This window comes from Falco naumanni, chromosome 1, assembly GCF_017639655.2.
Source record: "Falco naumanni isolate bFalNau1 chromosome 1, bFalNau1.pat, whole genome shotgun sequence".
In the NCBI taxonomy this organism is placed as follows: domain Eukaryota; kingdom Metazoa; phylum Chordata; class Aves; order Falconiformes; family Falconidae; genus Falco; species Falco naumanni.
In genome coordinates this window covers 122,958,042-122,984,844 of record NC_054054.1, presented here as the reverse complement: position 1 = coordinate 122,984,844, position 26,803 = coordinate 122,958,042, and the positions used below count along the sequence as shown (strand labels likewise).

Below are 26,803 nucleotides of genomic sequence, written 5' to 3'. Positions count from 1 at the left end.
GCTGACTGTGCCACAGTCTTAGTTGAACACCTTTGAAAATGACAGAAACAGCTTGGGAGTGATCTCTGGTCTTTGCGCTTATGCTCTTCAAATGAAAGACTAAAAATAGTGAAGCCAAAGAGACTCCAGCTACCACCACCACCAGAATCTTCAAATGAAACCCTCGGGCTGTTACTGCAGAGTAGTTCCTCCAGCGCAGCAATCTCACATTTAGCTAGAAAACCTGGGGCTGTAACTTTATGTCACTGAAGTCAGTGGTAATATCCTTTCTTATTTGTGGTTTGTTTTTGATGTTGGGGTTTGGGTTTGGTTGTTTGGGTTTTTCTTCTAGTTTGGAGTGGGAGGGTTGCCTTTACCTCCCAAATTTACATAATTCTGGCAACTCGTTTACTGTTCCTTGCCTTCTTTATGCTCTCTGTGTTTGTTTATTTGTTTGGTTTGTTTTTAATTGCATTCTGTGGCATTTTAAAAGCATGCAGGACTTGTTTAAGAGCTTTCACCCAAGTGATTCTCTGCCATATTCAAATCTTCAGATTTTCCGATGTATTAGTAATCTTAGGTTATATCAGTTCTGAAACAACTTCCTTTTGGGTTTGTTTTTTTTTTTCTTTTTCACAGTTAATAAATTAAACTTCAAAAAATGGGTAATAGAAAGTAAAAAATATAATGTCAGTTGAACTTCTCTGTAAAGCCAGTGCTGGCCATAGTTGCTTTCCTGTTCTCTGAGAAGCATGGTACGTCTTTTTATCATTTATAATTCCTGCTTAAATCCTAGGCCAGCATTTCTTCCAGACCCAAATGATGGCAGTTTGTATACACTTGGTGGCAAGAATAGTGAAGGCTTGACTGTAAGTATGTTTGTTAAATTCTCTCCTCTGATAATTTGTAGAAAAGTGCCCTAACCAGACTCACACGAAGGACAAGTCCCCAAGGGAGCTTCCCGCTTTCTTGGCGGTACTGTAGTTTTGCAGGTTTTTGTGCTGTTTAATGGAAGTGTACCAGTTATTTGGAAAAGCTGGGTCAGACTAGCCAAAAACTGGCGTCCACTGCCTGCGCTGATGTTAGGATACAAGTGTTTGGGATGACAGTGGCCTACGTTATGTTGCTAGCACCTTTGCAGAGTGAAAACATACTGTATTTTATGAGAGCAGAAAGTTGCCGCTTGAGATCATCAGGAGATAATTTCTCCTTGAAAATACCAATATCCAATATGTTTTGTTCTATTTTTCTATTGTTCTATTTGTACTATTTTTCTGTAACTTACTAAAATAACGATGATGACAGATACTGAATAATCTCTGTACGATTTGTTGGGAAAGTTGTACCCAGCATAACACAAAACTGATACATCACTTTCACACAAATACATAATTTTCTAAAACCATCTGCCAGAAGGCAGGATTAATAGATACTTTGTGCTGACACCTTTAGATGTCTTTGTAAGATTTACTAAGCAGACAAAAATACTGAACCTTATCAAAATAGTCACCAGTCCATGTCACCCACAGATACTAGCTAATACTTGACTTCTATTTTTAAACGTTGTGATGATACTCAGACAAAATGTTTGGCTTCTCACAAGTTTCTTTTCTCTGGCAGCTGTTATGATTTCCTTCAAGAACTTTAGTGTTGTCAGTAAATACTGAAATATTTGACTGCCCCCACCCCCCAGCACAGCCAGATCATAACTTGCAAAATGATTCTTGGTTCTTTTCCTGGGTGAATCCATGAAGCAGCAATCTATTTGAATCTATTCCTTTATTCTGCTAATCTCTCTTTCTGAATTAATTTAATTTCTGTTTAGGATCATTATTATAGAAGTTTTAAGCAAGAGTGGAGCAATTTTAGCATATTCAACTAAACTCACAAAGGCCAGATGTTTATTGTTGGTGCAGCTTGTGTGTTACTCTTGTGACCTCATCCCAATAGGAGTCTTAAAACTTAGCAAGGTTTGTCACCCATTCTGTAAGCGCAGTGCGGGCTTGGCACTATCTCAGGAACTCTTCAGCTGGAGATTTGCGCTTCACCATCTTAACAAATTCATTTGTCTGAAGACATCTGGCCTGTGTAAGTATTACTGGATGTCCTGTGCAGAACCATTTTATACTCGTTATAGGTGAGGCAATTAAACCATGGTATGTTGAAGCCCAGGCAGTTCGTAAGTGGTGATGGTAGACCTTAAAGCCACAGAGCCTTGGCCTCCAAACCTCCGAGCTGCAAGTAGTTCTTCCGTTCTATATACATATTTCCTGTGGTAAACTCACCGAGACAGACTCCTCTCTGTTCCGGGTTTGCAGAGCAGGGCCTTGACCTGAAATTTCGAGTTCTCAGGCACTACGGTAATATAAACAATAAAAACCTGTCATTTGAGATTTCTGAAGTTGTCTGACTTCCCTTTTCTGCGAACAAATGCAAAGACTATCACACCAGTGTGAATAAGCCTATTTTGTTGGGTTTTTTCTTCCCTAGAAACTGCCATTTACTATCCCAGAGCTGGTGCAAGCATCTCCCTGCCGCAGTTCAGATGGGATTCTGTACATGGGTGAGCTCAAATTTTCTCTCTTTTAGATTATAAATGTTGAGTGTCTATAAAATGTAGAGACTCCCAGACAGACTGCATGGAAATATGCTTTACTTTGGGTTTTAGTTATGGGTTTTCGTGAACCTTTCTGATGTCAGAAAATATGATCAATATAGAATTCAATTACTGTTGGAAGATTAAAACCCACCTACTTTTCCTGAAAGAGAAAATAGCTTTTCTAAGCAGTGAATAGCCTGTATGGGGTTTTTTGGTTTCTTGAGATGCTATCTCTCAACAAAATGTGACTTCTGCTTAAAATCTTCTTATGCTTATAAATGTCACTGCCTCACAATTATAATTAAATTAGAAATCCCGTTGCATCACAGTTAGACATCCTCCATTATCTGAGGTACAGGCCGTTCATTTATACTACAAATAATAATGAATTTATGGCTCACTGTCCTGACTCGTTCTAATTGCAGATGGATTTGGGAGGAGAAAGGGAGAAGAAAGGACAGTTATTTCTTCACACATTTTACTGTTGTGATAAGGATCAGGATGAACTTAGTATTGGGTTTTTTTAATCTCTTGAAGGGCCAGTATCTACTTATTGTGTCTGTCCAATAAAGGAATCAAAACGTTTATTTGAAGTCTCTAAACACAACACACATGTTAGTGTCAAAGAAATACTTAAGGTCATAGTTCCTGGAGTCTTGAATAGGATATTAGAATTATAGTCCTTGAAATCAATTTGAAATGTGTGGACCCTCATAATTTTTTTTTCTACCTACTGTCCTTCAGCATTAGCAGTTCAGTCTCCTTTGCTGCGGGCTGACAGGATCTTCTATACTCAGAACTTCATTAGATTTTTAGAAAATTATTTTTTCACATCGATAAATATTGTATTTTGTTTTTCTTGTCAATATTTGGGATTGGCCAGTAGTGCTAAAATATGAAATTAAGCCTGACTGAGAAATTGTTTTATTAAAAATGCTGTATTCATTCTAAGTTCATGAGCTTACTAAAGAAAAAAGAAGACTGAAAAGCTTGATGGAAGTGCAGTTTTTCCAGCTGAATGGTAACGTGGCTGAAATTGTGATTCCAGGTAAAAAGCAGGATATTTGGTACGTGATTGACCTCATGACTGGGGAGAAACAGCAGACCTTGACTTCCTCATTTGCAGAAAGTCTTTGCCTGTCAGCATCCCTCCTGTATCTTGGGAGAACAGGTCATATGCTTTTTTTTCTGCAGCTTAGAAGAAAATTTGTTGTCATCCTTGTTTTTCAAGTTTAGGCTCTTAACAAATGACCTTGTGATCAGTTCAGGTTTTCAAGTTGCCTTCTTACGAAAAACTTCTGCACATTATAATTTTGGACTGTACAGAGACAAACTATAACAGCAGAAAGATACTGATTTTTTAAAACTTTGGCAGTAGGCATCGTCCCTTATTGTTCTTGGTGAGTAAGTGGCATTTATATGCCGTGTAACAGGGCATTCCAGCAGCAGCTGTGAACCCAAGTTTGCCCTGTAACATACAGCTTTTATAAAGAGTGTTTAAAGAAAATGGAGATATAGCATATCCACTGAAATCACAAATGCAGTATTCTAAATAACTGGTAAAATTAAACCAACACCATGTAGCTGTTGACTAGTAGAAAGGAGTAAGTGTCAGACTTGTTCTTTAACCCCTATATCCATGTGTTCTTTTAATGTGATAGTTCAGTTACAGGACACGGTATACTGAATTTTAGAATACAGGGTTTGGAAACTTGTAAGTAAAACAAAAGTACGTCAGAAGCAGCTGTGCAGTAAAAACCTTGTCCTGAGATTCCTGCAGATCACTATGTGAGTGGATTGGATATTATCTTTAACAGCTGTGAAATATGTATTTATCAGGAGTGTTGGGAAACTGAAATGCGGAGAGCAGCAAGTGGTGTGTGTGGTGTTTTGAAGAGTGTCTCAGATTTGAGATGATTGATTCTATTCTCTCATAGGTTTTTTTGCTTCACAGACTGTATATTTTTTAACAGAGTACACTATCACAATGTATGACACCAAGAAGAAGGAGCTGCGGTGGAATGCCACCTATTTTGATTACGCAGCTACTCTGCCTGATGAAGACATAAAATACAGTAAGAATTTAACTGCTGTCTTTTGTTGTTGTTCTTCCCCTTCTCCATATATATATCAGCTGTGAGGTTTGCATACAGGCAAAAATATTCTGACTTTTTCTGTAATTAATAGATCAAGCTGTCCTGTCTGAGTTTTGTGCAGTTGATAGGCATCTGCCGGCTTTTATCCTTCACATGCTGTAAAATCTACAGCCTTCTAGGTAGCTTCAGGTAAACTGAATCTATGAAGACAATGCTTGAAGATACGACTCGTTAAAATTTAGTGGAAAATAGCAGGAGAGGAGTTGAACCTAAACTGTGGTGCACACTTAGAAAAAGCTATTGCATTGCAACTGAACCTCTATTAACCTAATTCCGACAACTGATTTGCTGATCAGCAATTCTTTTGCAATTTAAGGTGTAATGGACTCCACAATTAACATAAGGCTTGAACTGTTAACATGTATTACTAAAATTGCCCATCTGCAGCAATCCAGATAATCTCCTGTGTGTTTGTGTATTGCAGAGATGTCCCACTTTGTGTCTAATGGAGATGGGCTGGTGGTGACGGTGGACAGTGAGTCTGGGGACGTACTGTGGATTCAGAACTACGCTTCTCCTGTGGTAGCCTTTTACATCTGGCAACGTGAAGGATTACGGAAAGTTATGCACACTAATGTGGGGATAGAAACTCTGCGGTACTTGACATTCATGTCTGGGGAGGTTGGACACATTACCAAGTGGAAATACCCTTTCCCGAAGGAAACAGAGACCAAGAGCAAACTGACGTGAGCATGAATATTCCTGTTGTTCTCACTGTCTATTTGACAGAACTTTGTCGTGAAAACCTCATTTATATACATTCAGTTACGGATTTTTCTACAAATTTCAAGGTGGTGAAAAGAATACATGAAAGCAGCTCTAGTTCTCCAGCCATTATTTGCATCGTATTTGATCTCTTACTGTCTAAAGTCAGAGACCAAAAAAACCCCACCTACTGTAAACTTAGGAAATGTATATTCATAACTTTAATCAGATGCTCTGCGTTTAATAATTTCTTACAATGTGGAATGTAATTGGTTTTTGTAATGTGAAGCATTTCACGTTATAAAAATGTGCGTAGCATTTTGGCAAATACCAGTTAGTGAATAATGCAGAAATAGACCATGAGTTCTGTCAAATGAGTAATTCTGATGTGAATAATCAACTAAATAATGCTTTCATAATGAGGAAGAATGGCTTCATAATACAGCAGTACTTAAAACAATTTTACAGATCCAGGCTTTTCAGGATATAAATATAGATGATTTGAGAAACTCATACATTAGTTCTACAGGATTGTGTTGCCAAGGTTTTAGCTAAGATGGCAAAACATCCATTTGTCTGCTTTCTGACACTTACTGGTTTTTTTCCAGACCAACTCTGTATGTAGGGAAATACTCCACAAGTTTGTACGCATCGCCATCAATGGTGCATGAAGGAGTAACTGTTGTGGTAAGTTGGGAGCTGCAAGAGCTGGATGACGCCTGCTGAAAAGTGCCTTTACAGAATTAGTACTGTCCTGGGCTTAAAAAAAAAAAAAAGTTGAAATGGAAACATACATTAAAATATATGAAAAAAGACAATTATGCTGTAGTAAGTAGCAAAGGGATCCGGTTAAAACAGAATAAAACACTGAAGACTGTGCACCTACAGAAATTTCGTTTTAAATTGCAGATTGCTATCAAGAAATGCGTAGCAAATTAAATATTTCATAAAACCATATAACAGTAAGCCTTAGAATGCATGACCGTAATTAGGAATCATTTCAAATGCTGCAGAGTAACTAGCTCATCAGGAATTGTGCCAGGCAAGCTTAGCAGAAGTGGACCTGAGGTTGCTACGTGGTATCGTTGGTGCATTGTGGTTAATGTTAAGATTGCTGGTTTGTTCATCAAAGTAACTCCCCATAGATAGGAAACTGCATCATGGGTTTGTTTTGCTGTGGCTGCCTGGGTAGGAAATAAAGATCCTGTTTAACTTTTCAGAAAAAAGAGAGAGTAATCTCATCTCCTAGGCAACACGTAACTGAGAAGGTCTAATGTCCAAGGCTGCTGGAGCAGTTGCTGAGGGCGTAACGGCAGTGTTTCCTTTACAGTGACTTTGCTGCCAGAAATTTTTGCTTGCCCACCAATTCTGACTTGTTTTTTTTATTTAGTTGCCTATTTAAATATTATAGGGGCACAGCGCTTCCTTAATGGTAACGTTACTCTCTGTCTCTAGCCCCGTGGCAGTGCCATACCCTTACTAGAGGGTCCGAAAACAGAAGGCGTCACAATTGAAGACAATGGCGAGTGTGTTATCACCCCCAGTACGGATGTGAAGTTTTCAAGTGGACTGAAGGAAAAGAACAAACTCAACTACTGGAACGACTGGCTTTTAATAGGTACCCGAGTGCCGGCCGTTGGGGCGGGATGTGGTGCTCATCTACACTGCAGAGCTGCTGTTCAGCTGCTGTAAATCAGTCACAATCACTGCCTAAACTCAGGCAGTAATTACTGAATTCTAGTAATCGTTTCTAATTTGTCCTCTTTTCCGTATGAATGAATGTCTTTACATATATGCGTGCTGTTTTTCTCAAGGCCCCTGCCCTATTCAGTGCATAGAATGAAGAGCGCTTAGCTCAGTATGTGGAAAGTTGTTTATTTACCCCCCTCCTTCAGGGAGGGGTATAGGTAACTTATTATTTATTGTAAATACTATATTCTGGTTCCTTTGGACTTTTGTTATTGTGCATAATGTTACTTTCATTCTTATCATGGATCAGACAATCACATTTTGCCCTTTTCATGAACGGAGGCCTAAGGCATAGAGGCTGAGTGTCAGCCTGTCCTGTGTGTCCCAAATCCCCAAACTCTGGAATTGACTTTTCAAGGCATTTGCAATTTTGCTTCAAAACCGAGTAGCTGTTCAGTTGTAAGTGATGCAAGTTTCTAATGAAGTGATGTATACCATAGGATCTCTGTGGCAGGGGTGGTGTGTAACTTTCAGCTTCTTTTAACTGCCACCTTTCTATGCCAGGGATCCCCTTCCTTGTTAATACCATCCTGCTCTTCCAGTATGTCAGGCAGCTCCCTTGAAACAGTTGATATTTCTCTGCAACCCTCCGAGCTGAACAACCTGTGCCCTCAAGTTTTTGCCTCTTTTTTTTTTTTCTTTCCTGCTGTACACCTGAGCGGGAGTCTTGCTCTGTGCCCTCCAACTGCCAAAGCTGGCAGCACAGTAGCATCTCCCTCTTCTCACTTTGTTGGCTAGCACGAGCCAAAGGAGTGTGAAGAGCATGCCAAGTACCTGAGTGCTGGATAGATTCTTGCTTCCTTCTTGTGCAGCACAAGCCATTCCCTTCAGAACCATTTCATGTCTACAATGTGGTCTTCACCTCAAGGCCACATAGCGAGCTAGGAGGCATAATGTGTGTTCCCCTGATGGCCAGGAACCAAATCTGCAGCCAGTGCTTGAACGTGGTGTTCTTCAGGATTCCGATCATTATACCTGTGACTGCTTGAGGAGGACAGAGGGAAAAATCGTTTTTATTTGAGCTTTTGCTCTGTGATGTTCTCAAGCCTTTGTAAATCAACTTTATATACACTCTTCTGCAAAGATGCTGAAATCAAGGGTGTCTTTCCTAAAAAGGGACAATGTTTTATTTCAACAAATGTGTTCTATTTAAAGGGCACCATGAAACACCACTATCTGCTCCTACAAAGATCCTGGAGAAATTCCCAAGCAACTTACCTAAGAGGCCTGAAAACGTGATTCCAGCTGACTCTGACAAAGCCACTATTGAAGAGGTCTGTGATGTGAATAATCATCTTACTGGATGATGAAAGAATAGAAAGGAGTAGAAGTTTGGGAATGACTCAGAAGGAAAGCTACATGGAATTGCTTCACATTTGTTGTGTCAGATTTTTGTGTAGTTTGCATGCAGAATCACTGGTATGATGATGTGTCGTTCCTTATTTCAGAATTAGGGCTTTCAGCTGCTTTTTTTCTTTTCCCCCACTTGCAAAGCTTTCTTTGACTTTGGTAGGGTTAGAGGTTATTAAAAATTATTTAGCAGAAAGGCTAGTGCATAAGTGCTCCATTACCCCTGAAGATATTGAGCTAACACAGCTTTCTTTGCATCTTAGGTTATTGAAATCGTTGAAGGTTCTTCAGCAGAAGTGCCACCTGCTGTTCTGAAGGATATTGAGGAGAAACCTGCTCAGCCCATCACCCGGCCCGAGGCTCCTGTGGACTCCATGTTGAAAGACATGGCCACGATCATCCTCAGCACCTTCCTGCTTGTGGGCTGGGTGGCTTTTATCATCACTTACCCAATGGTAATGCTGACTTAGCTTGATGTGCTTTTCACTTTGGGGAGAGTCAGTAACATTTTGCAGCCCAAGAAATGATACAGGAGGTAGAAAGTAGTGTACTACAGGGTTTTTCCCCTCCTCAGAGGTGTGCAGTCGGCTGCTTTTTGTAGCAAAGGCTACAAATCTGACATAGCAGTGATTTCTCTGGGCATATGTGCCAGCTCCAGAGGTATTTTTTCTCATCCCACCCATTCTGGTTTTTGTATGTGTTACTCTTTTCACAGACACGATCTTAATACTGTTGGCTTCACTCCTCTCTTCCTCGCCTGAACCACTGTCAGGTTTCCAGCTTTTGGATCAAGCCTTTAGCGACACCTAGTAACAGTTAGCTTTGGCCATCTTAACCATCCAGTGGGGTGTCTCAGCTTTGCGGTGGAAGTTCAGGATGAAATGGAAAGCGTGTGAGGGAAAGCTCCCCAGCCTACTTGGCCAGTAGTGTCGTAACAAGAGAGTTTTCCTCCCACCTTTTGGGTGCGGCTACCCCCGTAGCTAGAGGGTTCCCTTTTGTGACAGGACTGTGAGGTCCTTGCCCCACTTACGGAACTGTGGTCCTTTCTCACAGAGCGTACACCAGCAGCAACAGAGGCAGCATCAGCTGGAAGAGAAGATACAGCTCCTGCAGCAACAGAAGCTGCCCTTCCGTGCTCCCAGTGATCTCCCTCCCGAAGCAGATTTTTTGGATGCCTCCTGTGGGCGGACAGAGAGCTCTGCTGCCAGCACCCCAAACATGTCCCCCAGAGCATCAAACCATTCTGCGTATTCCAGCATCTCCACATCTGACGCTGGGAGCTGCCTCTCCACTGAGCAGGAGGAAGGAGGTAAAGTTGATCCAGTGTCTTTTATTGTGAGTCTGTGTGACGATACAGCACAACAATTAAAATACTTATTGATGATACATCCCGGAGCAGAAGGCTGAGAAGGACCATCATTGTCATTTAGCCTGACCATTTGCAGAACACGGTGCGGGTGTGCCAAGCCCTGACTTTGAGCAGGGTGATTGATCTGCTTTAGGGAAACACCCAGTTCCTAACTGCGGTCCGTGGCGGTATAATCTTATAACCTGTAGCCATTCTAGGGAGAGGATCATTTCAATAAAAATATGTGTTATGATTAACTGGAATCAAGAAATAAGGGCTATGCAGCGCTTCCCGCCTGATCTTCCTGTGCACTCTTGTCCTTCCAAAGGCTGTGCAGGGGAACTGCTAGTAAACCCACTTCTGTAACAGGCAGGCACCATTTCCTAAATTCAACATCTACAAAACTTTCTAGAAAGAGTTTGTGTGTTGAGAACTGCTAGTCTCTTACACTGGCTGGAGACGTGATCTTTCCGGACCCGAGCTCCGGCGTGGTGTCCAGAATGTGTTTGACTCTGTACGTTGCATCACTTGGTCACCAGAGGGTACTTGCCTACACCGTGTGAGTACCTAATGGAGATGATCAGAAGGTTTGACCATGTGTTGTTGTTTTAAACATGAGCAAAAAGACTTCTGCATGTGGCCCAGCAGGATGTGCAGCTGTGAAGGGCCGACTGGACCCCCCCTAAACCAGCCCTTCTTGTTTTTCATTCAGATGAAGATGCGAACAAGGTGACGGTTGGCAAGATTTCATTTAACCCAAAAGATGTATTGGGACATGGAGCTGAAGGGACAATTGTTTACAGGTAGAAGACAATATGTGCATTCAGCATTTAACAGACCAATGAATGTCTTATTTGCATTCAGTATTTCTTTCTTTCTTTCTTTCTTTATTATAAAGTTACCCAGGTATCCAATATGAACAGAATTGAAACTTTTTCAAAAGTGTTTTGTGTCTGGAACATTTTCCACTAATTCCACATTTCTCCACTAGCAAAAGCTACTTCACTTCCCTTAGAAATGTTTAATGACCAAACATACCTGTTTCCAGCATGAGAAATGCTTTAATACACCTCTGTAAAATGTCTTCTGTTGTCACTCGCTCTCTACAGTCTGTCTGCAGAGCGTAAAAGGCTGATGTGATTTTCCTTCCCGTCTGTAGGGGCACATTTGACAACCGTGATGTCGCAGTGAAAAGAATTCTTCCCGAGTGCTTCAGCTTTGCAGACCGTGAAGTACAGCTGCTGCGAGAGTCAGATGAACACCCTAATGTGATCCGCTACTTCTGCACAGAGAAGGACCGGCAGTTTCAGTACATAGCCATCGAGCTGTGTGCTGCCACTTTACAGGAGGTGATGGGGCACTTGCAAACCTACAGAACCTGTGGAAGTCTTCTCCCTGGAAGCCTTGCATTTCCTTTAGCTTATGTTGCTGAAGTGCCTGCTGCAGGAGATGTTCTAGTTACTCCCCCGTCACCTCTGTGACAATTACATGTTCCTGCAACAGGGTTGTTTTCAGACCTTTAGAAGGACATCCCTGACCCTCTACTATCTACGGACAGAAGCTGTCATCCCTTTTTTTCCTTCTTGTGAAGGGCTCCCTTCTATTCATCCTCCCCGTCCCACCTATCTGAATGTTGGAGACCCTCTACTCTTGCCTCTGGAGCACAGTGCCATGTAGAATTCCAGCTCTGAGTGATGTTTTAGAGACCATGAGCTTCAACCAAAGCCCAAAAGGCTCATGTGTGTTACCAGCTGGCACGATTTACCCAGTCTAATCTTTTTTTTTTTTGGCGCGGAGGGGTGGTGGTGAAGGGGGTAGACTTACTGTTTATGCAGAGGGTGATGATAAGCAATGTTGTGGCTGAATCTTCTGTTTTTCTTGTAATTCGCAGTACGTTGAGCAGAAGGCCTTCAGTCACCACGGCTTACAACCCATCACTCTCCTGCAACAGACGACATCTGGTCTTGCTTACCTGCACTCCCTCAGTATTGGTAAGAATGGCTATTGTGTCGGTATGGGATAGACAGCGGTGCATTTTCTTAACTGAAAAAAAGAAGAGAAACCCTCCTGGTGCTGGGAGCTTGTTTAATCAGTCCCAGAGGGAGTTGTGGAAGCTCCACCTAGTGCTGGCAGCAGTGGTGCCTGTCCTCTGACACCGGCCTTGTCCCTCGAGCACTCCGCTGCACCGGAGTAGTCAGGCTAGTCGTTACCATTTATTCAGGGTGCTGCTTTTTGGATGGAAGGCATGTAAACCATGTTGACTAGTGGTGATGTGATGAGCCTCTATGAAGGACGCTAGTTTGAGGTTAGGACGTTGGTTTAATGAACGGTGGTTCAGCCTTCTGACAGATTTGCAATGCAAATGTATTAAAAATGTACAAGTATTGTTGGGTTGGGCTGGAGTGGATAAATGGGCGTTTCTAATAGTCCACAGGGACCTGAAGCCCCATAACATCCTCATCTCGATGCCTAACGCCCATGGGAAGGTCAAAGCTATGATTTCAGACTTTGGACTGTGCAAGAAGCTGGCAGTGGGCAGGCACAGCTTCAGCCGCCGGTCGGGCGTGCCAGGCACTGAAGGGTGGATCGCCCCAGAGATGCTGAGTGAAGACTGCAAAGAGAACCCCGTAAGTCTGCACCCTTCCACCAGGCTCCCCGGCGAAGGCAGCGCAACCCCTGGGTGGCACGTAGTTGCAGTCAGACTTTTAAGACACACAGTACTTAGTACCTGGGCATTCATGCTGGCTTGCAGCTGAATATGCTGAAAAGTTTTTTTCTGCTCTTAAATGCAAAATAAACTACCCTGTGATGATCAAAGTCTTCAGGGGGAAAAAATGTGTTATTGCTATTAAAGGTTGTTTATTTGCAGACATATACCGTGGACATCTTTTCAGCTGGCTGTGTCTTTTATTATGTGGTATCTGAAGGCAGCCATCCCTTTGGCAAATCTCTGCAGCGGCAAGCCAACATTCTGCTGGGTGCATACAGCCTGGAGTCTTTAAATGCAGGGAGGCATGGTAAGAAAAGCTCGGGAAATGTAAAGCGCTACAGAGTTCAGTGAGCTTTCCACGGGTGTTAAAATGCCGACGGCCGTGATGGAACTGTGGCCCACAGCGATGCCCAACCTGGCAGTGGTGAAAGCCGCACTCTGTACTCCTGAAGTAACGCTCCTAAAGAGTTAGTGCCCCAAAGCGTCTCTGGGGTACGCGGTTCGGAACCCTGCGAGCTTGACTGTACAGTTATTTCATGTAGGACAGAGCTGAGCTTTGACCTTCATAATCACACTCGTTCAGCACCACTGACTGACTGTGGGTGGTCCAGCGTGTCTTCTAGGTGGGCACTTGAGCTAGCAGGGTAGTGTTCAGGACTGCTGGAGGAAGAACACTATTTTCTGCAGTACAGAACGTTACATCTCCCTACAGCCTAAGAATTATCACCCTTTTCTTTGCAGAAGACATAGTTGCTCGTGATTTAATAGAGCAGATGATAAACATGGACCCTCAGAAACGTCCGTCTGCCAGCTGTGTGCTAAAACACCCATTCTTTTGGAGTTTAGAAAAACAGCTCCAGTTTTTTCAGGTGTGTTGACCTTTTCTTGTCCTTTCAGTTCTAAGAACTCCTGTAGCCATTCTTCAAATCCTGAATTCAGTCTCTCCTAGCTGTGTGGGTGTTTGAGGTGATAGAACCCATGACCTTATTGCAAGGAATGAAAAAGCCAAGTTTGTAGCACCTAGGTGGTACCTCGTAACAAATATTTAAGTCTTCTAGAAGATAGTTCGTAGGAGGGCTAGAATGTGATGTTATAAAGTGGAGTGAGGAAGTATCGAGCAGCTACAGTAGGAGAACATGTTCCCAAAGGGTGCCGGGGGAGGTGATGGAGCTGGTCACCCTGAGTGTCATCGCATGGCACATGCAGGACAGCCAGGGGATCAGGCCCAGCCAGTGGCAGGTCCTGCTTGATGAGCCCAGTCTCCTTCTAGGACCAGCTTGACCCACTGAGCAGATGAGGGAAAAGCTGGGCGTGGTGTCTACCTGGACCTTAGCAAAGCCTTTGCTACCATCTCCCACAGCATTCCCTGAAGAACCTGGCTGCTCAGGGCTTGGGTGGGTGTCCTCTACGCTGGGTCAAAAGCTGGCTGGACAGCTGAGCCCAAATTCCTTCCCTGGAAGGGTGGCCAAGCAGTGGCGCAGGCCGCCCAGGGAGGCAGTGGGGTCACCACCCCTGGAGGCGTTCAGAAAGCGCATAGATGTGGTGCTTAGGGACATGGTTCCATGGTGGCCTTGGCAGTGTGGGTTCACGGTTGGACTCTATAATCTCAAAGGTCTTTTCCAACTGAAATGATCTGTGTTGCCAGGCAGCTTTGGCAGGAACAGGGTGGGCAGCCCCCGGTAGTGAGTATCTGCACTTAGTCCTGGTTGGGGTGGGAACTGGCCGAGGGGCTGACGTTCTTCCCAGCCGTACCTTCTGCTCTGGGGTAAAAGGCTTTGGAAGATGGTGAAAGAACTCGCTGTCTCAGGCTTCTCGATCCTGGTCCCAAGCACAAGCCAGTGTACGGCACTTTGTCACGGAGTGAAGCAGAATCAACTCCGTTATCTGTAATGAGCCAGAAGCAGCAATCTTCAATTGTTGGGAAGAGCATGGAACTAAAACTAGAAATTAACCTGACTGTCTCTTCCAGGATGTTAGTGACCGGATAGAGAAGGAATCCTTAGATGGTCCAATAGTCAAGCAATTAGAAAGAGGCGGGAGAGAGGTGGTGAAGATGGACTGGAGGGAGCACATCACTGTTCCTCTTCAGACAGGTAACGGACAGGATTTTATCGGCGGGGAAAGGACTCACATGCTGTTCCCAGTTTGCTGGGACAGGACAGTAAGGCTAACGCTGCCTCAGCGTTGGTACGTGACCTTCACTTGTCAGCAAAGTCTTTTCTTCCAATCGAAGTATTCTGCATTGACACACATACTGCGTGCCTATTTTGAGGCCAGCAACTGAAACTGCATCGAAACACAAAAAAATCTTGTAATCTCTTTTGCAGACCTCCGAAAATTCAGGTCCTATAAAGGAGGCTCAGTACGGGATCTTCTGAGGGCAATGAGAAATAAGGTAAAGGCTGCCTTCCGCCAGCAACGTGCACGCTGGGGTTCTGCCTCCATCTGCTGTTCCTCGTCTGTGTCTGTCCGGGGACCGAGCTCCTTCAGGACAGACTGACCCGAGGTTACTCTGTCCACGAGCAAGGCAGCGCTCTTTAAAAGAGGCTCCTTGAACACATGGCCCCTGACTGAGCTTTCCCCAATTTTTCCCTTTACAGAAGCACCACTACAGAGAACTGCCTCCCGAGGTGCAGGAGACGCTGGGCTCCATCCCGGATGATTTTGTACGTTACTTCACAGCTCGTTTCCCTCGCCTGCTCCTGCACACCTACAGCGCTATGCGCATCTGCTGCCGAGAAAGGCTGTTCCAGCATTACTATCATCAGGACGCTGCAGAGCGGAGCCTGGCAGGAGACGCTGTTTGAGGAGAGGGATGGAACTTCTCTGGGACAAACATTCCACGCACAGGGCTGTGAAACAGGCCTACCTTTAGCAGGGAAAAGTGGGATCAAAGAGCTGAATTCTCTCTTTGAAGAAGCCAAGCTTCCAAAAAGTGCCTTGTACCTCTGCCTGCACCGGATCGGGAGATTGTAGGAGCCGACGGAGTGAGCGGTAACTTCAGCAAAGCAACGAACCCTGATGATGGAGTTACTCCAAGACGGTGAAAATGGAGAGTAAAAGCTGGATATAACTGTCACCCAATATCCCTGTACTGTATGTGATTTTATAACTGATGTGTTTTATTTACTACAGAGAATCAAAATACAGCGATTGAAATCATATAATTACTAGGGACTGGGAACTGCAAACGGAGCCTTTTAGTTGTAGCAAAATCATGAGAACCTGCCATTGCACTACTGCCACATTATGCATTAGGCACACCACAGTGATTGTAAAGGAAATCACTTCATGATTATCAAAAAACCCCTAGAGTCAATTTGTTGCATCAATACTACCCTGGAAAATTAGTGTCTCAGACTTCAGCAGATACAGTGAGGTTCTAATGAATATGGACTTGAAAAATCAGGTAAAGGTTTACCTACTTTGAAAATAAACCTCCTTTTTTAACTATCAACCAGTATTCACAGAAGAGCGTGACAGTCCTTGACTGAAATCAGTGTGAAGACTAGATCTACACCAGGAACTGCAGAGAAAGGCACCGGTGTCAGTTACTGCGAGTGTCCCGCGTCCCTCGCTTCCTTACAGGGGGCAGCAGCTGCAGAGCCAGAGGTGAGGAGAGTCCTGGGGGAAAAGGAGCTGCCCAGGAAACAGAGGAGCTGCCCAGAGCAGTGCAGTCGGGGGCAGCGGTTTTAAGGGGTGCGATAAAGCAGTAAAAGAACCGCCCCCTTTCTGTGGGTAGGGGTTGCTACCTGGGTCCAGGCTCGCCTGCGGTTTCGAAGACGCAGTATTGCTTATCATTGGCCCTAAAGCTGTGACAAAGCATTAAGTGTGTGCAGGATGAAGAAATGCTGAATTCTAATATTTAAAGTGAGGGGTTCTTATACAATATATTTATTTAACGTATTTATATTTATTTAATTTTTAATACAAAGTGGTATTAAATCCAAGTGGTACAAGTATAAAGCATGCCAAATCATTCTTAATCAGTTTTGTGTTTATAGTTAATGATATTGTAACAACTAGAAGAGGAAAGTGATACTGCACCTTTCAATGGCACTCATTAAAGGAGAGATTACAGCGTGGGAAGCTGTCTGTGCCATTGTGTCTTAAAACTAATTAATAAATTATTGATGGTGATTGTATGATCGGGTACATACAGCTACTTTTCTGGAGCTACTTTACAGAACCTTTTTTTTTTTTTTCCTAGTCTTAAAATGTCTGAGAGCAATTTACCTAAGATGCCAACTGTGCAAGTTGTTTCTAAAGCTTGAAAAAAAAAAATAGTAGTAACAGTAGTTTTAGCTAAGAAGATTCAAAGCCTATTTCATATTTTTGTACTTCTCATGTAAAGTTGTTTTATAAATCTACTAAATAAAGACTTGTACTCAGATTTAAAAAAAAGTATTTCCATACCTTCCAGTGGTGATGCGTGCCTGGGAATATGCTGGAGTGCTGCCATACCGGACGGTGAGCAGGGGCAGCACAGCTGCAGCAGCACCTCCCGCCCCCCCGGCATCTGGCAGGCAGGGGCTTGCTCAGGCCTGCTGGACTCTTGCCAGGCAGGGCAGGATGGCGCTGAGGCAGGACACACTGTTTGGGGGTGAGTGCTGAGCCCCCCAGAGGCCCGGGAGCCTCGGTGAGTACAGCTGCAGGGCACGAAGCTGGAACTGGCTAGAATGGGCACACGCTGCTCTTACTGTTCTGAGACAGCAACAGAAAGTTGAAGTGAACTGAAAACATTAACACTACGCCGGCTGTAGTGTACTTTGCCACGCAGGAAAAGCTGCCCATCAACGGCAAGCCCATACTCGGTACAGAAGCACAGAGGGAAAGGAAGTAATTGTTAAGCTGCCTTTGCAAAGCATCAGGATTGGCAACCAGCAGTCTCCAGGGGTACAGCACTCACCGCTTCCCTGTGTAAGGAAGTACCACAAACCACACTGGACAGAACGAGCTGCGGAGGGGTGCAGAGATGGGAGCAGTTAGAAGACTTGTAAACACTTATGATTTCATAGCCCAAACAATTCCACTGTTTTTACAGCAATATCCAGGGAATGTCCACACTGTACAGGACTCATCTCTACTGCATATACCTGCAGCTCAACAGCTCTGGCTAACCTGACTTACTGAGATGTGAAACACACAAAGGGGTCTGTCTCGGTGCTGTATCTGCAGCCATCCTATCATGATGCCTCTTGTCATAAAGCTGGATGTTACTCTTAAGAGTTTCACATTGACACTGATATGGTCACCAAAATTTCTCAAAAACCTGCCATACAGCTTAAAATTTTACCTTAACAACCTTTATGAAGAATTACCATTTCTATACAAGCTTAATTACCCTACCTGAAGCTAACAGTAGCAAGGTATGATTTGCCTTTCCAGCTTCAGCCAAGATGTGGGCACAGCCAAAAACTGTAGAAGGAATTGCAAGGCGCTGTGAACCCAGAACAGACAGGACGGCACCACAGGTTATTCCCTCCAGCCCCAACTGCCACAGCTGGCCCAGCAACACTCACCTCCTTCCCTGGCCTTCAGCCTGGGGGACAACGGCAAAACACTCCCGGAGGGCTGCACCTTGTGCTTGGGGAATCCCGGCTGGCAGACTGCACCAGGGTTAAGGAATGCCAAGGGGTTAAGCAGACCACAGGCGGCTTTACACACTTGTGGAAATGCACAGGAGCTAAAAGAAAGCACTGACTGCGTTAACACTTTGTATCAACTACTCAAATTCAAAAGCACACCTTCTTTTCAAAAAGAAACTGTTAACACGGTGAAAAATTAAGCCAGACCACTGGGCCAAGAGACCAATCCTGCACCTTCGTTTCCTTCCTGCCTGCCAAGAACTGGCTCGATACTGCAGCCAGCGACCCCAACCCTGCACCGCTGCACTCCCCCTCTTGCCTCCGAGGGCTAGAGAAGGGCTCCTGCTTTCCAAAACCTCCCATTTCTAGCTCTTAGGAAACAGGCTTGGATCCAAACTCTATCTCATCAGGGTATTATAAACACAATCCTTCCTCCATGCCTTGCAGAAAGACCAAGATTTAGAGAAAACGCCTAAGCCTCCAGCCCAGCACTAGGGGTCCCAAGCTGTACAAGGCAGAACGCGCAGCACTGCTCTTTACTCTTGACCCATACTCCAATTCACCAGAGTCCAATAAATCAAACTCGGGAGTGCCTTAAGTGGCCAGGCAACACACAACTGCCCCAGCTCCCGCTGAGGACCAAGCGGTCCCACTTCTCAAGTGCCCCCTCCGCTTTCCCTAGAGCCAAAAGGGCCAGAGGACAAACTCCAGTGAAGAGGTCACGCAAAGCAGGAGCCTCCTAAAGCGTCCTCTACTTCGTGTCAAGTTCCTCTTCAGTACACACATCCAATTCAAACCAGCATGAGTTGTTCCAGGTAGTGCAGCATTAAAATAATGGATTTATCTTCCTTTTACCACCTTTTAGAAATCAATCTATGCGTAAACAGTGAGACCAAGTGGCCCAGCACAGTAATCCATTCTCGGCCTGCAGACAGGAGTTGCAAGGACACGCATCTCTCCAGCATTCTGCTTTAAAACAGTTCAGAACAGACCACTCAACAGCATGCTCGCTCTACCAGCTTTCATGAAATTGTCAGACATTTTCCCTCCATACTCCGACTATTCCAGCTTATCTTCCAACTTAGTCAAATTTTTTGTGTAGTCAGTTCAGCAGCAGGACAGCAGATGAGCAGCAAAAGGAAGTTACAGGTTAAGAAGTCAGGATTCATTTGCTCGTCTCCAGCTACAGCTCACACAACACACAAGTGAGGTTTGTAGTTTATGTAACCCGAGAGCTAGCACAAACTTACTCAAACCCAAACATGAGTGAAGATGGACTTCACACTTACACGCACTTTGCAACAGTTAACATTCATTGCAATAATAATTTAAATAGGTCCTCAAGAAGAGAAAAAATACACAGAATCAGTGGTTCACTTCTCTTTAATCAGAGGCTGTTACAGAGCGGCAGTCACACATTACAGCCGTATAAATGTGCGGTGACCATTCCTGAAGCACACAGTTCACAGAAGGCTCCCAATGGGTGCAAATGATGTCAGCTCCGTACTGTCTTTATATCTTCTTTGTAAATCAAATGCTATAAAATTAAGCTAGTTGCTATTATTTGCATGCATTAAAGTGATGCACATACTTACCAGTCTCACTTTCTTGAATTAAATTCAACATCAGTATTTTGCCACCTGTCTTTTAAAAAAGATCAATGGTCTCATCCCTTCCATAATACTTCCACAAAAGCAGTATCAAGTTACAGCAAAAACCTTCACGACACACTAACTTCTGTGGCTGTACTGCTACCGAGAGGGGACATAACTCAGTCACGTGCTTTAAGGTACTTTTAAGAAGGTTCTAAAACCAGTTTGGAGTCTGGGTTTGTTGCACAGTGACCGGAAGCTGTGAAGAGGTGATCTGGTCATTAAGCAGAAGTCTATGGAACTAGTGTGAAACGACTCACTGTTCCATACATAGCGTACCAAACCGGGAAGGAGGGCTGCTGGACCGCTGCTGCAACCGTGTATCAGAAGTTGAGCTACAACTTCAGACTGCTCACATGGTTCTGAAAGCTCCCATTCCCAGTGTTATTTTGGTCTTGTCTCAAAAGAAAATAAAATTCTGGTAGAATTAAAAGTACCGTAATTAATTGCCATAAAAAAAGTTTCAGAAAGAGATGATGTTCTACCAGAGTTCACCTATCCTGGACAAATAAACCTTTTGTTCATAAGACACTAGAAACCACCACTACCCTTTATTTATCCGCACTGGTAGCCAAGCTGGTGTACAGGTAGTGCGGGTCAGCACCAAACCCCTGTCAAAACTAAGACTTCACAAAGTAACTGAGCAGCCAGAAGCAACCAGTTGCTCATTCCAACTTACTACTGAGCGCTGCATCAAGTACCAACTAGGGCGAACCACAGAAGCTAAAAGAAGATGCACACATTCCGTTAATAGGATAATGGCCCCACAGCAAGGTATCCCTGTTATTCATGCACATCTGCCATTAAGATTTAGGAAATACAGGCAAAAGTTACAAATTTTGTTACACAACTTTCCTGTTTGTTTTTTTTTTAATTCTAGGGAGAAACACCTACGGAACGTTATTCAAAAATCTGCATGTAGGTAGTTTTGCATACAAAGAAATATTAAGTGAATGACTGAGAACTGATGTAGAGAAGATGCCAGGAGATGGGCTTCAAGCTTAACTATTCTAAAACCTGGAAAGATACAATCCCGTGGGAACTTTTCTGTTAGTACAATGAATTCTGCCATGTCGCAGAAGATTTCAAAATTCTAAAACAAGCAATACTGCTGGAAGCGTCAAGTCACTCACAAAACTACTCTAGACCATTCAGATGAGCTGGCAAAACTTAAGTGTCTGTTCAGCCACCACACTGGTGTGACCTTCCCAGCACCCAGCCTCTGTGTAATTACCTCCCCCCCCCAATGATGTCGTCAGCCCCTCAAATTGACCATGTGATAACGTGCCCTGCAGAGCCGAGCTAAGCACAGTGCTTTACAGCTCATCCAGCTGGGAAACTACGCTACCTGCTGCTGCACAGAAAGTTTTCATCTCCTGTGCTGATAATGTCGAGATGAGGTACACAAAGCTTAAAAAAAAAAAATAAACATATGCTGCTATTCTTGAGAAGGTTGCATGTTTTATCCAATCAGAAAGAATCCCCCTTTTATTTTCTTTTAAAGTCTAAAATATTCTGTAAAACAAAGTGCCAAAATTTCCAGGCATATGGAATACAGCATAAGAAAAAAGAACAGAGGCAGAGCAGTAACTCTGGAGTACAGTAAAACAGCTGGGCAAAACCACATTTGTAGGCAGCCTCTGAAGTACTGAAATGGGCTAAGGAGGAAAAAAAAAAAAAAAAAAAAAAAAAAAGCAGAAGAAGAACAAGGTCCTGGCTTACAGGCCTAACAAAATAAAGATCTGTTGGTAGGAGAAAGTAATTAGCAATAGCTAAAGAAAATCAAAAGAAAGATTACATTACTGCTACGGATTCTTACAAACAGAAATGCTTATTCCCCAACACAACAAATATAATATCCTATAATTGGTTCACTGATAAAACAGCCTCTTTATAATAGGCATGTTACTGAAGAAGTTACTTCAACTTCAGATCTTCACACTTTTCAGTAACTGATGGCAATTTGTTAAGGTTCCATATTAAATTTTCCTTAGAAGTGCTTGCAGATATTACCTACCCATAATTGTAGTTAAAACCATTACAGATCTTAAAAAAAAAATCTAGACGTTCACTCACTACTGAAAACAGTAGTAGATAACAGATACATTCACATTTCAGAGACCAGAATTCCCCTCATGTATTTAAGTGGTATCATTTGAACAAATTATTTCAAATAGGAACATCAGGTACTTACAGATTAAACTAACCTGTACTGGCAGTGCTGTGGAATTTTTCTTCTCTACCAGTAAGTAGCAAATGCTGAAATTCTGCTGCTAGTTAACAGAAACACAAATTGTATTAAACCAAGTAGTTTAACCCATAATCTAGTTTTTCATTAATAAAGCTGCCAAACTTCAATTACTGCAATTTGTTGCTTAAGAAAAGCATATGAAGTAAAGGCAACTATAAAACTACTTTCAATTTGCTCTTATTTTCTGGTATTTTTCATACATAAGCCAGAAGTTTAACAAGGTAATCCTGCCGTCTACCACAAACATAAAGGAAATTACAATACTTACATTGCCAGGTTCCTTCATTAAACAGTCTCATTAAGTGTGTTTTCTTACTCTAGACTTTACAAATGAAAGAGTAGAATGTATTTTCTTCCATGAAAATTTATGGGAAAGAAGCTGAAGAATTCAGTGCAAGTAACATATGCAAATAACTTGACCAAAAAAGAAAGAGAAAAAAAAAAAAAAAAAAAAAAAAGAGAAGCTCTGCATGACACCTTCATCTCAAAGCATTATGTAATGCCCTAAGTTGGGAGACAGTGAAATAGCTTCCTCTCATTGTATAGCAGTGATTTCTAGTAACTCAAAATTGCTGCTAGCAGAAACCATTTATAGGTTGGCTACTAAGGGCAGCAGAAGTTAAAATTCTGTACACGCACTCTTTATGAATAGCACCTAGGGACATCGTTAAGACTTAGACAAAATTTAAGAAATAAAACTTGAGATGTCAGAAGCTGACTCTGGTCTAAGGCAGCCAGCTAACAGAGATATATGCTTTAACTGCTACATGAGAATTTTTAAGGAAGCTTTCAAGCTCTCAAGAGCTGTGCCTTCATCTCTTTATTTAAGATCATACTGGCATCAAAATTCTACTATTTTCTCAAAACTTTTCAACTTCTTTCAATCCCTAAGAAAAAAACCAAGCTCGTGACAGTATTTATGGAGATGTTAAACCCCCCAGCATTAAAAGAGCAGTGCTGCCGATCGTTCCTCCTGCAAGAAAGCTCGTAAAAATAAAACAAGCTGTTGCACACTTGCTCAGAAGCCCTCACTATTCACAGCAGCGAACAGGTGTACGAACACCCGCCCTCAGTCAGGCAGCACTGACTCACCAGGATGCTAAGAACACGTGACTGAGGGTAACATCCTGCACCCTGTGGTTCAAGGCGGGATGTGGCTGTCCAAAAAAGCAACAAGCTTCTAGCTTGGGCCTGGCTCCCTCAAAGAGACCTTCACAAGACAAAACTAAAAATGCATTCACTATACAACAGAATCTACAAACACTGTACTCAAACTGTATTTTCTTCTGACAGTCTTCATGAGAATCTGTGCTCTGACAATCAAGAGGCTGCATAAAGCTGCTGTTTTTAGAGTGTGGAAGAAAACACTCAGCTTTTTTCAGAACTTCAAAAAGTTTGCTATATACGTTACACTTCAGAGTCACTTCAATTCTATCCTGAGCCCTCCAACAGCTGCCTCAAAATTTCTCTTAATTCTCAACTAGTATTTACCCACCCCCAACTATTACAGGAAAACATGGTAGTCACCAATAGCTGCATTGTTATAGAACCCAGTCACTACCATTATTTCATTGGTCTGATTACTTTAATTGCAAGTACATGCACTTAAAAAAAAAATAATAAATTCTTCTGCAGGTAACCAGCCTATTCCTCAGAGTATTTAAGGGCTACAACCTGTATTAGGCAAGGCACAGGAAACGTGATCTCATCACACAATTCTAAAGCAAGCCAAAAACTTCATGCGTGGTATGTACTTTATTTGCCACATCCCCCTTTCACTTCTCTTGTTAAAAACAGTGGGTGCAAATTCACCCAGTTTAGCAGAGTATCAGTTATTCTTGCCCTTTAAAAAAGAAAAGGCATGTACCTCTACTTAAGCTTAAAAAAACCAAACTCCCCAATACCTACTTCCATTAATATCTATAAAGTCATGTCACTAAAATACTAACATCATTAGAAAAGAAATTCCACAAACAGCGAGATGTACGACTGTGACAGACAGACTGCTGCAATATCGGAGCGTCAGTAAAAACTCACTCAGTCTCTCTAAAGAGATCTCCTTTGCAGCGTAAATGTAAACTATAGTAAAAAAACTATCCACCTTAGATCCACACGAGGAGGCAGGGACAAAACCACCACTAACAGAACTTCACAAAAAGAGCAAAATATGAATGATTTGCACCAGACGAAAGTTTTACAGGTTGTTTTAAAGAGATAACAGGCCAACTGGTCTAATAGCTGAGGAAATACTCCCAGCAAAAAAAGAACATAAAGCCATTATGCCATCCTTGTGACCAGAAAGAGCAGCACGTGAATGTGTATCTTCAAGGACAAAACAGAAGAAAAATGCACATCATTACTTGTAAGGACAAACATTAGTCTGTGGTAACATATCACAGTAACATGAATGTAGCCTGCTAAAGCTACTGCCTTCCAAAGAGGGAACAAAAAAGACCTGTCCTGTCCAGTCCTTTAAAGACTTACAGAAAGGACAGGAATGTAAAAGGATGGAAGCGAAGGATGTATGAACTACCCGTCAGAGTACTAGTAGTATTTAGGGTGTAGCAGGAAAACCCAGAGGGAAAACCCCCTTTAATTCACACAGTAACACCCTCCAGGATTGTCTTAATGTCAAATGCATCTTTCAGAAATAGTGTGAAATTAATCTTCTTGGAATTGTCTAAGAGCAGCTTCCAAAAAAAAAAAAAAAAACAAAACCCTACAGCAATATGGTGCTGAGAAATGCTGTTTTGCTCACAAAACATGCCGAATCACAAACTGTTCATTTGCTCCGAAGTATTAGTACACAGAGCTTGAACAATGACACAGTGAAAACAGGAACTGAATTTTGGAGACATTTTTTCCATGAGCATGTCAAATCCAGTTATCTTCAACAAGAAGAGATCAAAGCAATTTCTCTGAAATCAAAATGGGTATCAATTTGTAAGACAGAACCCGAGTGTGGATCTAAGTAGGGTACTCCACTGGACACAAGACAGCATACGTATCTGAACTGTAGCCTTGTGTGCTTGATTACAGAGTATTAGTAGCTGGATATAAACTGCCTAGTGCTGCATCGGTCTTAAATGAAACAGATAACAAAGCTCAATACCAGGCAGTCAAAATTTGCCTATTTTTCACTTTGAGTCTAAGAGATTCAGATACTTAAAGCAAGAAGTACAAGCCATACCCATACTGCATATCATTTTTGGTTACACGACTTCTCTAGGATGTCTAAGGTAGCAAGAACCAAGCCAAACGCTCCTATAGACTAAGTATGTGGAACAGTAAATATTGGTTGCAGTAGTATACCTTGAAGTGTTGTTCTCATCTTCACTGTTACAATGGGCAGCACCACAATGAGAATTAGAAAAGCAACACCATGCTGAGTAATCATTTTGAAACAGTTAACATAGGACACGTCAATTTTCCAGTCAGACTAGACTATCTGGGGGGGGGGGGGGGCCTTTTAGGGGAAAAATGCAAAGGGCAGAGTACAAACAAAGAAGGGTACAACAGGAATGTGAAATCCACTCTCGTAACTAATTTCAGAATTACAACTCTTTCCTTTAATTAAAGCTACTGGAAACCATATGGGAGTCATTATTTAGTAAAATCTTGAAGAAATGAAACAGAGTCTATGCTCATTAAAACCCACAAATCTTAAAAAGATCTCAAAAATTGTAAAAAGCTATAAATCCCAACCTCCAACATTTGTTAATTTTCTCTTTCACTGCTGATAGGCTGCAAGACCTCCTGGGACAAAACCTGTTCTTCTGAAAGCTGCAGTGTAAGCAACCTCAAGCATTCAAACCCAATGTATCTGCAACAAAGTGAGCAGCAACGCTACAGCTCATTTCTCTTTACAAAGGGTGGAATTTTTTCTAGTCACTGTGTGAAAGAAGGAACTTCAGATAAGCATATACCTAAGCAAATTTTGAACATGTGACAGAATTCCACAAAGTTTCAAAAAAGTGCCGTTACTTTCAATATTGTTGCAACAGCCAAAATATTGTCGTTCGGTGTATTTGAGTCACTGATGAAAAAGTTTTCCCTGAACCTGACAAACCACAAAGATCTGCAGCTGTGGTTTCTCATTCTTCTATTCTACTTCACCAACTTGAATCTCTATTTCTTCATAGGGCTCTACATTAATATTTGTTGTGGTGCAGCTCACATATGCAGCAGTAATAATCTCTCAACCTCCTCCCAGGAAACTACTCTATAGTTTAGGCTACACAGTTTTGTGACTATAAATGTCACTTTACTAGTTAAAGCCAACATATTTTAAGTACTTCAATACACCTCCCCAGAAGAGGAAACATTAGTAACTGATATTTACACGTCACTAGTTCAGAAACTACACAAAGTCACATTACTAAAAACAAATACAGCACAAATGCAATGCAGGGAGAGGGGGAGGGGGCAGTGTGACCAAGGACTACCTGAGCAGCCTTGAAGGAAACTTGCTCCGTTAAGAGAAAAGGTACACAAACATCTTAAAACATGTTCCCTCCCCCTAAGACTCTTAAAAACACAACAACAATAAAAAGATAAATATTAATATAGAGCCCATCTACCAAAAGAGAATAAAAAACCTAAATTAAAATAAATTTAGGGGCCTTCACCAAACTTGCTGCAAGTTTGGGGACATAAATATCCAACAGCCATAAAGCTGTGAAAGCCCCCAGAATGAATAAAATAAATCCCACTTGC

The 26,803-nt window shown here is 42.5% G+C and overlaps 1 protein-coding gene and 2 long non-coding RNA genes across 4 annotated transcripts in view; 1 reads left to right on the top strand and 2 right to left on the bottom strand.

Moving 5' to 3' along the window:
• The window catches only part of ERN1 (endoplasmic reticulum to nucleus signaling 1), a 42,222-nt gene extending 20,632 nt beyond the window's left edge, over window positions 1-21,590 (top strand). Inside the window, exons 4-22 of one of the 2 annotated variants that reach the window (XM_040581925.1) lie at window positions 776-848; window positions 2,470-2,542; window positions 3,627-3,749; window positions 4,552-4,653; window positions 5,159-5,420; window positions 6,048-6,126; window positions 6,895-7,057; window positions 8,344-8,462; window positions 8,802-8,993; window positions 9,592-9,847; window positions 10,599-10,689; window positions 11,046-11,235; window positions 11,778-11,877; window positions 12,314-12,513; window positions 12,756-12,903; window positions 13,338-13,465; window positions 14,566-14,689; window positions 14,924-14,991; window positions 15,197-21,590. In XM_040581925.1, coding sequence (XP_040437859.1) covers window positions 776-848; window positions 2,470-2,542; window positions 3,627-3,749; window positions 4,552-4,653; window positions 5,159-5,420; window positions 6,048-6,126; window positions 6,895-7,057; window positions 8,344-8,462; window positions 8,802-8,993; window positions 9,592-9,847; window positions 10,599-10,689; window positions 11,046-11,235; window positions 11,778-11,877; window positions 12,314-12,513; window positions 12,756-12,903; window positions 13,338-13,465; window positions 14,566-14,689; window positions 14,924-14,991; window positions 15,197-15,403 — 2,698 coding nt within the window. In that variant the 3' untranslated portion in view covers window positions 15,404-21,590. The remainder of the gene's footprint in view (window positions 1-775; window positions 849-2,469; window positions 2,543-3,626; window positions 3,750-4,551; window positions 4,654-5,158; window positions 5,421-6,047; window positions 6,127-6,894; window positions 7,058-8,343; window positions 8,463-8,801; window positions 8,994-9,591; window positions 9,848-10,598; window positions 10,690-11,045; window positions 11,236-11,777; window positions 11,878-12,313; window positions 12,514-12,755; window positions 12,904-13,337; window positions 13,466-14,565; window positions 14,690-14,923; window positions 14,992-15,196) is intronic. The other variant, XM_040581926.1, reaches the window with a different exon arrangement.
• LOC121082492 lies at window positions 7,033-11,820 on the bottom strand. Its single transcript, XR_005826042.1, has 3 exons — window positions 11,711-11,820; window positions 10,925-11,168; window positions 7,033-8,172 (listed from the first exon to the last, which is right to left on the bottom strand). It is a non-coding gene; the product is annotated as an uncharacterized LOC121082492 (long non-coding RNA).
• Window positions 16,745-26,794, bottom strand: LOC121082491. The gene is made up of 2 exons (XR_005826041.1): window positions 18,119-26,794; window positions 16,745-18,014 (listed from the first exon to the last, which is right to left on the bottom strand). It is a non-coding gene; the product is annotated as an uncharacterized LOC121082491 (long non-coding RNA).
• Window positions 26,795-26,803: the final 9 nt, after the last annotated feature.